This window comes from Phodopus roborovskii, unplaced genomic scaffold (genome assembly GCF_943737965.1).
Source record: "Phodopus roborovskii unplaced genomic scaffold, PHOROB, whole genome shotgun sequence".
Classification (NCBI taxonomy): domain Eukaryota; kingdom Metazoa; phylum Chordata; class Mammalia; order Rodentia; family Cricetidae; genus Phodopus; species Phodopus roborovskii.
This window is the reverse complement of record NW_026126447.1, coordinates 17683458-17698387: the sequence shown is the minus strand read 5'-3', so window position 1 is coordinate 17698387 and position 14930 is coordinate 17683458. Positions and strand designations below refer to the sequence as shown.

Genomic DNA, 14930 nt, shown 5'->3' with positions numbered 1-14930 from the left:
TATACCATCCTTTACTTGTTTATCTATCCTTATAATACTTCATCAGTGAAGAACACAACTTTACAAAGTCATATTTATTATGTATACATGTTTATTTATTTACAAAATAATATTCAGTGTTTAAACATCATATAAATATGTTCATATAAAGTGTATAATCTCATACTCAAAATTCACTCACCCAATGATGCACCATGAAAATGGGTCTTATCTTTTTTTTTTTTTTTTTTTGACTTTTTAAAAAGTGTTATTGTATGTGTATGGGTGTTTTTCCTGCTTGTATGTCTGTGCACCATGTGCATGCCTGGTGCCTATAGAGAATAGAGAAGGTATCAGATTCCCTGGATCTGGAGTTACAGGTACCTGTGCTGGGAGTGGGTGCTGGGAATCAAACCAGGGGCTCTGGAAGAGCAGCCAGTGCTGCTGACCACCAAGCCAACTGAGCAGACCCAGAAGTGGACTGTCTCTAAAAGTGCCACACACGCACTGGAAGTGACAGTCTGAGGCCAATGCAATGTGAGCTGTTACCTCCAGGGTCCCGTTTGCTGTACAAAAGGCCCTTCAGTTTTCAGAGAGTGAAAAGTTTGGAAATGAATACCAACATCAAAGATAAAGTCTTGTATTGGCTGAGCTGTCACCAAGTATTTTATGCTTCCCTTACTTAGTTCTGTTAGTATCCGAAGGCCAAGGCTGAATGGAGCTTATGATAAACATACAGGAGGTTCAGTTGGCTCACTTAGAAAGTATGTGGTATTTAGCAAAATGTAAAATGAGTGTTGACTGGCATAAAAGGTGGGTGAGTTTGGAGGACAAACAGAAAATAAAATAAATTTAGAGCATGAAAAATAACTAAAGCAAAGAAAGGAGGTGTGTTTACCAAAGAGAAGTTAGTCCAGGAAGTTCTCAAAAGCGGGGCCTGTCACTGCTCATGGGCCATGGATCTGGCCTACAAGCTCCCCTTATCCTCCAGAGTCATCTCTCACAAACCCCCCCACTCTCAAGTGTAGGCTCTCACAGGCTCCTCACATCTTGCAGGGTCAGCTCCTTCCAGGTCTCCTGCCCCCTCCCCCTTCCACGGCGAGCTCTAACTACAAGTCATGGCTTTCAGCTTGTAAGTATGGAGTGCTTTCCTCTATCAGCCCCTAAGTCATCTCTATTATCTCACTCAGATGTCAGCTCCTGAAGGCGGCTTTTCCTCACCCCACATGTGAATTCAGTTCTCCAGCTATGGCTGCATTCTCCATCTCCCTGTAGTACTGGAGACCAGCTGCATGTTCCACAGTGCAGTCTCAGGAAAGCACCAAAGAATCAGAGTGACCCCAGTGAGTTCTACCCAAGCATGGAATGAGACTCAGAATCTACACTCCGCACCAGTGTAGAATGTGACCTCTCATAATACATGATGCCATGCTAACAGTTGCTTGTTCTTTTTTCCTGCCTATATGTAAAAAAAAATCCTCATAATTAACTAATTAACATATTTTAAAGCTTAGCTGCAGAAAATGCATAACTAACAGAAAAATAACTTTGTACGTAGGCAAGAGAATCAATATTGTGCACCTACTAATATTTCAGATATTGTCTTTATTCTTTTAACAACCTTACAATGTAGGCACTTCCATCTAACTATTAAAAACATCAAAACTGATGCTCAGAGTATTTGTATGAGTAACAAATAACAGTGCCAGGATGCACTGTGTGTAGGGCCTGTGAGAAAGTGGTGATGACATGTGAGGTGTGTGTTAGAAGACAGGACTAGTTAATAGGATTCTGAAATGACCAAAATAAACACTAGAGAAACCAAACACAGGCATTAAGGATGTGACAGTTAGAAGCATAATCAAATTAGATTATAAAATAAAAGGGAAACTTATTGTGTAAGAACAGAGTGGAAACACATGGCGGTGGGGTTGGAAAACCATAGCAAGCAGTTTGGGATTATATTGTATACAGCTGTTTAAGTGCAGCGACTTTAACAGAGGGAAGGTATGTAACCAACGCAGGAATATATTATTATATTATTCAAATTTCACAATACAATGTCACTCATTAAACAGATTATTAGACAGAAAGTTCATCCCTCATTTAAAAACATATTTGGATTCCTTGTCCCTTCTAACAAGCTATCAAATCATTACAGACTCTCAGACATTTCTCTCAATGTTAGGCAGAATGACCTCCCCCTCACCTGTGTTTCCATGGATTTTCTATGCCTATTTTTGTGTTTGTTATGTTCCCAGGAAAGAACAGGAAACCACAAAGGCAGAGATCATGTTTTATCCATCTTAATCCCCATGTTTCAAATGATGCCCACTCAGAAAGTAAGATATAAAGTGATCTATACATAACAGACACAGAGGTGCATGAATTCTGGCGACCATGCAGACAAGGTGGTACACAAAGTACTAACTCTATTTCTGTGATGTTTGAAACACCTATGTTAGCAGGCATTAATATTCACAAATATTAGCTAAGGAATAGCAGCTGACTGAGGTTAAAAATCTTACCCAAAAAGACAAAGAAATTTGAATCTAGGATGCTATGACTGGACACTGTGGTCACTGTCGTTCCTAGTGTACACTATGTTGCTCCCTAAGATAAAGTAATCCCTAAAGCCTATCTCTTGAATTTGTTACAACTGAGGTATCTTGAGGAAATACCAGAAGGACCTGCTGAGGACTCTGAAAAGCAAAGAAAAGTGAGCAGAGTTTGGAGAAGAGAGCAGGATGTACTCCATAGAACTGTATGTAAGTCTCCTGTTTCTTTTCCTTTGTTCTTGCGTCCTTACATGGAGCCATGTCTGGCCAGATTTCTAAAGGGGGTACTGAGAGCCAGGTCTTTCCTTTTTCTCTTTCCCTGCTTTGTTCGAAGGGAAGACTCACTCTCAGCAACTGTATGGCAGCGTAGACAGATAAAAATCTAGCCTTTAATCCCAGCACTCAGGAGGCAAAGGCCAATGAATCTCTGTGAGTTCAAGGCCAGCCTGGTCTACATAGCTAATTTCAGGACAGCCAGGACTACACAGAGAAACCCTGCCTCAAGAAACTAAAAAATAAAAATAAAATTCTAAAAGAATCTCATCTTTATGGCAAGAGATTAGACAGGAAAGATGCCCCTGGAAGTTGGAAAGTTGGGGGAGGGTTATCCAATAGAACACTCGAGAAAAAGGAGAGAGAACTACAGGAAAAGGCCCCTTCATTTAGTAGGCACTCCTGAGCTATGCAGGCCTACAAGCAGCAGAACAGTGGATCTGAAAACTGAAATACAGTTTAAGTCAACCCCCAGGTGTCAAAACAATCCCCGAAAAGTACAAACATAAGGATACTTAGAGCAATTTAAAATACAGTGGGCATTACACCAAATATCGTGTATTGGAAACACTGTCACAGAAAGTGTTATTCTCAACTAGTAGTCTGAACTTAATTCTGTTAGTTGCCTGGTAAACTGAAAAAATACAATCCTTAACTACATCCGAAGTATTTGTCCTTAAACCCACAGATAAGTGTAGTCCTCACTCTTCATCAAAGAAACTTCTCCAGATCTCTATGAGCCTGAAGCCAGCCTAGTCTACAAAATGAGTTCCAAGAAGCCAGAGTTGTTATACACTGAAATCATGTTTTGAAAAATGGAAGGAAGGGAGGGGGGAGGGAGGGAGTGAGAAGGAAGGAGGGAGGGAGGGAGGGAGGGAGGGAGGGAGGGAGGGAGGGGGAAAAGCAAGAGATAAAGAAAGGAAGAAAGGAGAAACTTCTCTCTGGGGCAACAGATAGAGACCAATATGGAAAACCACAGTAATTAAATTACAGTTATGGAGCCCAATTCCAACTGATACATCTGCAATAAATCTCCTGCATCTAAGGCTTGGAGTACTGAGTAAGCGGGATGAGAAGATTCTGAGAGCCAGAGGGACAGGGAATTTTCCGTGGAACTGTGTCCCTAGTAACATTAGCAGATACATCCACAAAGTCTCGCCAACATGACTGCCCAGCATGAGCTGAACAAGGGCAATTGTCATGCCAAAGTGGATGGGGGGAAACCCATGAGGCTTCCCCTGTACTCCTGTACTCAAAAGACTACAGGCACCAGAGGAACACTGAGATTGAAAGAAATAGTTTTCCCCAGGGAAGACCACACCAGCTGGTGACCCACACAGACAAGTAACATCACACAGACTGAGTAGACTGTATTTGTGTATTTAGAAATGATATATGTTATTATATCTAGAAATACATATAAGAAAGGACCCTAAATTATAAAAGAGCAAAGAGGAATGTATATGGAAGAAGGAAAGAGGGAGAAAGAAGGGTAATTATAATCTCAAAAAAATAAATAATTTTAAAAAGAGCATATATGAAGTCATGTAAGAATTACTGAATACTTGAATTTAAGAAATAACACATGTCAGTTCCACTTAAAATTTCTTGGTTAAGCAACTTACCTAGTAAGGCCTAAATTGTAAGGCTAGGAGACATGCCATTACCCATGTAACTAGAAAAACAAGGGAAACTTCAGAATGCCTACCAGAGAAAACAAATGAAGAAATGACAATCTTACCAATTCTTGGCAAGAAAAATCAATAAAAAAAATGATAAGCTGGAAAAATATAAATATCCTAAGGATTATAATAAGAATTAGAATTTAAACAATACAATGTGTAAAATGTTCAAAAAATATTCTAAAATTATTCAACACACCGAAAGTAAGAAATTTTGTCACATTTTTAGGAAAGGCAATAGGGCTGGAGAGACGGAGCAGCCGTTATAGGCAGGGTCACAGCTAAAAATAAAAGGGGACAACAAGCACACAGTCCTCCTAAAATGAAGCAGATAGTGAAATTATAAAACAAAGACTAAAGCAGTTACTGACATTCTTAAAATGAATGAAAGCATAAAAATTTTTAGCAGAGAAAATTATAAAAGAACAAATTGAAATTTTAGAAGTAAAAGACTTATAGTACTGAAATTAATATTTTATTATATGTGTTCCCAGCAGATAGGAAAGAGGAAATGTATAGTGAACCTGTGTGAATTCACAGAATGTTTCTAATCCAAACAACGGGGAAATAAAAAGGTGGGGGAAAGTGGGGGAAGAAACCTTGAATACAGTTTCCTGCAGCAACTTGGTTCTGCAGAGATCCTGAGAACTGATAGCTGAAGACCTCCCACATTTAGGGGAAGATACAGATGCACAGATTCAAGAAACTCACTGAATGGGACAAACTCCACTCACTAACCCACAAAAACCTAACAACTAACTAATATGCATCGACATATTGCAATCAAACTGGAAAATTCTTGAATGAAGGTGGTGGAAAAACAATGAGACAATAGAGCTAAGAGACAATCATTTGAGTGTCTGTAGATTTCATGCCAGAAACCACTCAGGAAAAAGGGAAGTGGCAAAGTATTTACATACAATGGGAAAACTACTGTCAATACAGAATGCCATATTCAATTAAAATATTTTCTAAAAATAAAGTGAAATAAAAACACTGTAAAATAAAAGAGAACTAACAAAATCCACCATGATACTGAATCTCTAAGACAAATACTTAAGTTTTCCTTAGACTAAAAAAAGGATAATAAGCAGTGATTTAGGTCTTCAAGATAAAGAAGTTGAAAATGGTACCATCTAGGTAATTGTAAGAGATTTGCCTTAATAAATTTTGAAATTATGCATAGCTGTTGAAAGAAAATATATATATTCACACACATATTTATGTATATATTGTGTATGAACTACATTATAAATGCATATCTATGTGTGTATGTAAATTGTGATATAATAATGGAAGAACAAATGACTTATATCCTAGTAAATTTTTTTTAATTTTTGAGATTACCTTACAATCACATTATTTCTCCCTTTTTATCTAAGTCCTCCCATATATCCCCTCCTTGTACTCTTTCAACTCATTACCTCTTTTTTCATTGTTATTGCATGAATTTATGCCTAAGTATATAGATATATATTCCTAAATAAACCTGCTCATATGCATGTCTTCAGGGCTGATCACTGGTATTAGATAACTAATTGGTGTGCTCTTCCCTGGAAAAGACTGTTCCCTCTTCTCAGCAGTCCTTGGTTGCCTGTAGCTCTCTAGTCCCCATCTACTTTGACCTTGTCTACTGTTGACCTTGTTCCTGCTCACACTTGGGCAGTATGTTGGTGAGACTTTATGGGTTGTAATGTATGACATTACTAGGGGACACCATCTCACAGAAATCCTATGATCTTCTGGGTCTTAGTATCTTTCAGCCCCTCCTCAGCAATGTTCCCTGAGGAAGTATTCTGTAGATATATCCATTAGAACTGAGCTTCATAACTCAGCATTTGTACTGGTGTGGTTTTCTGTAATGATCCTTAATGGGAGTGAGGACTCCTTGTAAAGTTTTATACTTTTCTTGACAAGGTTAGTAACAACATTAAGATATATCTATATATCACTAAAATAATGAAAAGAGACATATAAAAGCCAGTAGACAAATTAAGATGGAATACTGAAATAAAATCATATAATCAAAAAGAAAAAAAATTAAGGTAACACCAAGAAGCAAAAACTAAAGAAACAAACATTTCTTAAATGATAGAGAAAATGCAACCCTATCAGCAATTATTAGTTATAAATGGCCTAATTCACTAAAAACCAAAGACTTTGAAAATGCATAAAGGAAAACTAAACCATTCCTTTCTAGAAGAAATTCACATTAAGTATACAACATAGGTAGGTAAAAAAAGAAAAGGACTAAAATAAGTCATGCTATGAATTGAAATGTGATAAAAGTAGACTGTACTGGACAGAATTTTAGAGACCTGTATTTAGGGGTCTCAAGTCAATAGACCTCAGAAATCACTCCTATCTTAGGACCCCTGGACCCTCAGAACATACTGCATCTGTCTCACATTCAGCGGCTAAATATTTGAGGAAATACAAAATCACTATGGTTTGGAAAAGTTCATTTCCCGCATACCCATCCACACCTTTCTAGAAGAGCTTTTGTTAGGGTAACCAGTGGCCTCCCCAGGTCAAGTGTAAAGGACATTTTCAACCTCTGTTCTACTGTGTTTCCAAAGCTCCTCACACTACTGAATACAGATTCTTCTTGCAATATTTTGTCATGATGGTATATTTTGGGTTTTTTTTTTCAAAACCTCCTTTATAACTCAGGAATTATAAGTTGAATTTTTCAAGCTTTATCCTCAGGCATTTTTAGACTGAATTTTAAGAATGTGTTAATAAAAAGAAAGAGGAAGATGGGCCTAGGAAAGAGCAGAGAGCTCAGTTTTTTGAATATACCAATGTTGTCATAGACAGAAAAGCACACACACACACACACTCAAGCTACAGTACTACAGTACAAAGCAGAACAAAATGATGTCACTGGAAGTGTCAGGCTAGCAAATAATGCTCCTGAGTTGATGTAATCAATTTGCTATCTGGATAAAGGTTATTAAACTAATAGCACACACACACACACACACACACACACACACACACACACACACACACACACCACTAAATACTTGGCAAAGAATAAAGCATTTGAACATTGCTCGGTTGACTTCACAATGTCTGTGTGAGGAAGTAGTACCATTATCCTCTCTTGAAGTTGAAAACCTAAGATCCAAACCCCATTGTTAGCAATGGACAGAACTAGAATCTATGAACCAGATGTGGCTGAGGCATCCCGTCCTTCTAACATGAACGTGACTAAAAATCCTAAAGCCAATTACTAATCTAAGGACAACAAGGAAGCAGTTTAGGAATTGCATTTATAAAATGAACTATTAAACTAGCAAAAATAATCACCTATAAGACCCTATGTAATAAAACCAGTGCATTTTCAAAAGTAACAGAAATGCACTTACTATATGGGTTATAATTTATTTATAACTAAATTTTGTTACAAAAAATCATGTTAATTGTTGTAACATTTTAATTAGTAGCATTTCAAATGGATACATGCTCAAAGCTCATGCTTTTAACCCATCAAATACTATTATTGCCTCTCATACACATCAGACAAAGTCTAAGGCTTGCCATTTTCCCTCCCTCAAAGTTCCTCAGAGGTCCAAATTAGAAAAAGCACATGCAAATGCCTTGACAAAAGAAAAAAACCACCATGAAGAGTTTATAAATAGTGATGCTCAACAAACACATACACAAAGAGCACACACACAAAGACACCGAACTTCCAGGGATGATGCCACATCACCAGGAGGACTCCTCACAGAGCATGCTCCATGAGAACCATGTGAGAATGAACACATCTCACAGGTCAGGTGATGACAGGGTGTGTTCAGACCAGAAAGGCAATTTTGGTATAACAGTAAGTAAAACCTCATCAAAAACCAAACTGGCTAAAAAAAAAAATAACAGAGAAAAGACTTTTGTTCATCAAGTTTTGCCTTTCTTAAAATACAAGTAATTAGTTTTATGTGACTAATAGTAACAAGTAATAAGGATTGGTACAACCCGACACAGTTAATATAATCTAAACAGTACAATACAATACTAACAAATGAGATCAGGAAGAAAGGTAAATATGTAAGTTCAAATGTTCAAATATGCAGTGCTCTTTAATCTTAATCTCTCTTAGTAGAGGTCAAAGGATCATTACACTCTCATTAAAAATCTAATAAAGGAATATAAAATTGCACTGACACCCTAGGTCCCAAGTAACTGGCTTTTGATATTTATTAGATAAATAATGCGGGTAATAAGATTCTGGGCTGATTGAGGTTTATTTGGGGAAAATTCACTTACACAAGAAACAGACAAGCGAGGCCAGTTCCTGCTCCAAGGTTCTCCTCCAATCTCCTCTGTCTCTGACCCGGAAGTAAGTAAGTGCATCCAGATAGGGACCCAGACCTAGACTCCACCGGCCACGCCCACAACTGTCCCACCAACCCCCCCAATGGGCGTGGTCAGTACAAAGAGTGTGGGCAGTGATGGGAGATGTCATTCTGTATATGTTTCTCATACTGGTTAATGAATAAAGCACTGTTGGCCAATAGGAAAGGAAGATAGGAGGGACTAGGAGACGAGGAGGAAAGAGGAAGTAGGGAGGAGGAGACAAGATGGAGAATCTGGAGAGAATAGAACCGCCAACTGCCTCTCGCTGGTAAGACCACATGGAAATACATAGAAATGGGTTAACAATTAAGACAGAGCTAGCCTATAAGAAACAAGTAACTGACCAACAGCATTATATCAAATACAGAATCTCCGTGTGTTATTTGGGGCTGGTGGCGCGGCGGCGGGAGGAAAAACCGTACTCCTTACAAATGGCACCCACGTGGCTAATAAGAACTTACACTTAAAATTTAACAAAAGCTTAAAAAAGGGTTTTAGAAACAAAAGAACAGAGACAAGCTAGGTTTCTTGGTAACAGTATTTTTCCTGGTTGGACTCTGACTTGGAGAGACAAGCAGATTGCGCGGCTCCTTTAAGAGAGGTTTCCTGACTCAGCATAAGCAGCAAAAAACCTGCAAGGCTTTTAAGAAACTCAGCTAACAATTCACTGGTGTGTACAAGAGCTGGCAATGGCAGGGACCATATCTCCAAGCCAGCAGCATGGGGCTGGATGTCAGCTTAGACCAAGGCAGTGAACACAGCTCTCACTGCTGGCGGTAAAATAGCTGCTGCCAATTGGATAGACCTCGGCTGACACAGCTATGACTTTCATTTTCACATTGTTGTTTACCTGATAAAAGACTCCTGGCCAGAAAAAGATAAAGATTTACAGTAAAGATAGATTCACATTAAGTAAAAGCTAAAGGTTTACAGTGTGTTTAAAAAAAAAAATAGGAAGGCTTGGGAGAGAATAAAAAAAATGGTTTTAAAAAAACAGAACAGCTGGGTGTGGTGGCACACACCTTTAATCCCAGCACTCAGAAGACAGAGGCAAGCAGATCTCTGTAACTACAAAGTAAACCTGGAATGCAGAGTAAATTCCAGGACAGAGATACACAGAGAAACTCTGTCTCAAAAAATAGAAAAGAAACAGAATAATAAAAAAGCCACAGATGGAGAGAATTTGTATACTGTATGGTATTATATTGTCTTTGTATTGTTTGATTGCTGAGGAAACAACAACTGTTAAAGGAAATGCTGCTGAATTAATTCAATTTATATATTTTAAAAATGCTTTGACTCCAAAATTTAAGTTCAAGGACAAGTTACTGGGGAAAAGGATTTCTATTTTTGTTTCCACAGAAAATGAAAAGCTGTGGATTCCTTCCAGACTAATGTGGTTTGAGCAAGCCAGACCCCCTGAAACAATGTCCCAGGTGATCCAACATTCAAAACAGTTGGGACAAGCCAGCCTTGCAGACTACAGCCAGGATTTCTGCGTCTTCTTAGGATCCCCATGACAGCACCCCCTATCAGCAGGAAGTAGTTTGGAAAGAATGACGCCCAAATTCCCAAATATTGTTTATAAATGTTTGTTTTCATTTAAATGGGCTTGGTTATAAATGGTTAATGATCACAGCCAATTATTTTTAAAGGTAAAAAGTGTATTATGGTATAGATATGAATACTTTGTTTTGGAATGGATTTTCATTTATTAATACAATTTAAGATCAATTTTGTGATATGTATATTTCTCCTCTTGTTTAGGCATTGTGTTTATATAGCTCATTTAAATGTAATGTATAATTTAGTACAGATTTTAGATAGTTACCTATAATAGTAAAAACTTATAGCTAGGTGAGTTTGGTTTTCTATATATATAGAGATGTATTTGAGATAGATAGGAATTCTTCAAATCTTTCAAAGACCTACAGAATATGGCATTTAAAATGGTTTAGGGTTTTTCTTGACAGTGAGACATAACTGCTCCTGGCAATACCACCTGCATCAGAAAGGAAGATGGACATTGAAGAAACAAATTCGTATGAAGTTTACTTCCAATATGGCAAGACTAGCCATTTGGACAAGATACTGCTCTTGTCTGGACTGTTTGACATTATGCTGTATAAACTGGACATGCAGGACCCACAGAAAAGTGACTGCTGATTCAAGATGGACATTGCTACAGCGTTCCTGCTTCATGGAAGAGTCTGCAGGACACAGAGGAAAGTGACTGACAAACTACCAATACAAGAAGACAGTTTAAAGTTTCCTGCTTTGCTGAAGAGTCTGCCAGACACACTATGACCTATGGGCTGAAGATGGAAGATTACAAAAGAACTTCGGGTGACCAGGCAGTGAGTTGTCTCTGTCATTTCTAGAGTTTATATACTACCCTTCTGTGGTCTTTGAGGGACTTGAAGACAGAGAGTTATGGTTACAGTTTTCCTTAGTATTAAAGATAAGTTACTTAGACTTTAGACACAAAAAGATAGGATAGATGATGGAATATTTTCTTCAAATCTTGCTAAATATTAATGGACTAAATAGTGTTAACTGTGATTCTTATTTGATAACTGTTATATTTTGCTATGTTAAGGTTAAAACCCTTCTTTTTATTTAGACAGAAAAGAGGAGATGATGGGAGATGTCATTCTGTAAATATGTTTCTCATACTGGTTAATGAATAAAGCACTGTTGGCCAATAGGAAAGGAAGATAGGAGGGACTAGGAGACAAGGAGGAAATAGGAAGTAGTAAGGAGGAGCCGAGATGGAGAATCTGGAAAGAATAGAACCGCCATCTGCCTCTCGCTGGTAAGACCACGTGGAAATACATAGAAATGGGTTAATACTTAAGACAGAGCTAGCCTATAAGAAACAAGTAACAGGCCAACAGCATTATATCAAATACAGAATCTCCGTGTGTTAATTGGGGCTGGCGCAGCAGCGGGACAAGACTGGCGGCGGGAGGAAAAACCTGTACTCCTTACAGGGCGGGGTGGATATCTCACTACAGATAAATTCCTAATATATTCGTCTTCATAAATATTAGGTATCAACTGTGGTCAGACTGCTCTTGGCCCAGGGTGTCTCTGTGGCAGTGGCAAAACCCTCAAAAGTGCTTGTATTTGTAGATCTTATCTGGGGTTCAACTGAGGGCAGGGAGCAAAGGGACAGTAAGCACATACATAAAATAGCCCCATGGGCCAGTGGATGACAGCAGCTATGGCAAAAATAGGAAAGCAAGAAAGGCAAAAATGTGGGCCAAAGAGGGGCAGAGAAGAGTGGGACAAGGAAGGAAGGGTTGGTTGGTGGCTGCGTTGCCAAACACCACGGTTCCAAAGGTGTCACTGCACTGCTGGCAGTGCAGCTTAGACCGGAAGGAAAAAGCAGAACCCAACCTCCCAGGGCCAGCCATGTTAACTCCTGCACTACCAAGCATCATCATTTAAAAACTGTAGTTTTTATTTAGAAGTCACCCCCATGCATTACAACCACAGCAAAAAAGGAATAACATACACTCCAATTACTAACAGCCCTCTGAATGTTTGTTATATTCCACTACATCACAAACATATTCATTTTATAAAATCCCCCAAATGCATATCCCAAATGTAGATTTTTTTTTATTTTTAGTTTTAAATTAGCCCAAATTTCATCATGGCTAAAATTTTAAGACATAAAATGAGTGCTGAAACAGAATTTTAATCATATAGATGAATCACAACACACATCTTTAGCTAGGCATGTATTATGAATAAGTCTAGTTTTCTACAGAGAATAATCACATGTTCTAATTACCATTTTGGTTATACGCATAATTAATAATATTCTGTCTTAATGGGACACACTGAATCTTCAGACAGTTATAAGCTTTAACTATGCATACTGCCAAACCCAACTGTCAGCGCACTGTCTAACAAAGGACTTCTGATGTAGTGTTTGAGTGTGATAACAATATGCCTATGTCTGTACATGATACAGTGCAAAAATTAATTGCTTTTTTTTTTCTTTAACATTCCTCCATACTAATTTTATGTTATTTGATTACTCACTTATCCTAAATTACACACACATGCACACACTCACACACAGCTATAGCCAGACGATCTTATGAGTAATAAAAACATAAAGGAATATGAAACCATTATGGTCAGAACTTACTGATTGTAAACTTTCATTCTCTCTTAGACAAGCTGTATGGAGCTCAGATTTCAGAGTTGCAATGTGGTTTCGGTGCGATGTCATTTCCTTCTCTAACGTAGAGATTCTAGCACTTGCAAGCTGGTAGACATCCATGAAACTTTTAATCATGGCCTTGAGAATTAAAAATAATGTCACTTACAATTCAAATAGAGTTATGCCCAATGCAGAATTTACAGAATTTGAAAGCAAAATCGTTAAAATTTTAAAAATAAACAACTTTTATAGTTCCTAGAAAATAAAGATAAACCTCCCATTTTATATTGAAATAGTCACCAAGAAAGCTCTGGGATGGGATGGGATGGGATGGGATGGGATGGGATGGGATGGGATGGGATGGGATGGGATGGGATGGGGAGGAAACTCAGTTGGGAAAGTGCTTGCTGGGCAAGAGCAAGAAGCAGAGTACAGTCCATGTAAAAGGTCAGGCAAGCAGTTCACATTTATAACCCCAGTTTGGGAGGACACAGGAGGATTTATAGGGACCACTGGCCACCAGCCTATCTTAATACTCTGCCTCAAAAAACAAGGTGAATGGCCCCTACGAGACAAGACCAGTTGCCACTTGTACACACGTGCACATACACCCCCCCGTGTGCATATACACTTGCACACAGAGATGCATACATGTGCAAAGATATAAAAGTTTTGGGGGAAAAAATAATTGAGTCTTTATTCCAAAGGATTATTTAAATGAGGTGTACTTTGATCTGTTGTGCTTAACATTTGGAACACAGGTTTTAAATATGGCACATTTACTTTCTGCACTAAAATTAAATTCAGGTTGTAATTTGACCTAAATTTTCATCTTATAAGAGACAACACATCAGTATATGAATAATATTAATATTTCATTATGAACTGAGTTAGTAAAACTTCCAGTCTACCTAACACATGTTTTGAAACAAAAGAGCTCAAGTAATCCTGTGACTTAACTGCTGATTCCTATAATGAGAGAAAAGTGTCATTATGTCCACCAAATAAGACACAGGTGTCCTCAGATACAATCTGCAAAATAATAATAATATAATCAGGTGCTGGCTAACTAACCAAGTTAATGAAATAGTACAGACCGCAGGTTGCTGAGATCTGCAAATGGCTAAACCATGTTCTAAAGACTTCCTTAAAAGAAACCTCCAGTGAATTTTAACCCAAAGGATCCTAGTATACCCTCTTCAACTTATCTTACAAAGTGCTCCAAGTACATCACATTAATTCAAACATTTCAAAGATATATGCAAAAGCAGTACTCTTGAAGGAAATGTTCCTACTACAGACATCATGCAACGAGAGACGGAGTCTAAGAATGTGCAAATTACATTCAGTCTGATGGTCCAAACTGAAAAAGCCTTGAGAGACCAGCTATTTATTTTACCAATCCTGAATGCATATGGAAAATAATTTAGTGAGCAGGTAAGAAATAGTGTTCAGTGTCTGAGAAGCAGAAGTAGGGTAGTTACTAGAAAATTCAGGGGTTTCCCCTAATAAATCCCTATTTGCCCTCAAACATCCTTCTCAGACAGCAGCTCTTTCAAGAACCATCTACAAAGCCCAAAAACAGTAGTTAGCTTCTGTCTTCACTCCCTGTGGGCTGCTCACACCAGCTTTGATTGTCACATTCATTGCAGACATTGATTATGTTACATTTTTTTCTTCTTAGCCAGACAAGCAGTTTGTGAATCCAGGTTCTATGTCTGCACACGTCTGAATCACCAAGAGAGTAGTCCACAGTGAGTATCTGAGTAAATGAGTGAAGTAACAACTTTTGAAGAATATATTAATTAAAAATTAGAAGAGATGAAAAACTGCAATCTACCTATTGGAATAAATTACCTTATAGAAAAGAATAAAGATACTTGGAAAATATCATCT

The 14930-nt window shown here is 38.0% G+C and overlaps 1 protein-coding gene across 1 annotated transcript in view; it reads right to left on the bottom strand.

The window, feature by feature from the left end:
- Nucleotides 1–14930, bottom strand: part of Ccdc171 (coiled-coil domain containing 171) — a 283728-nt gene that overhangs the window by 43496 nt on the left and 225302 nt on the right. Inside the window, exon 23 of the mRNA XM_051188124.1 lies at nt 13020–13172. Coding sequence (XP_051044081.1) covers nt 13020–13172 — 153 coding nt within the window. The remainder of the gene's footprint in view (nt 1–13019; nt 13173–14930) is intronic.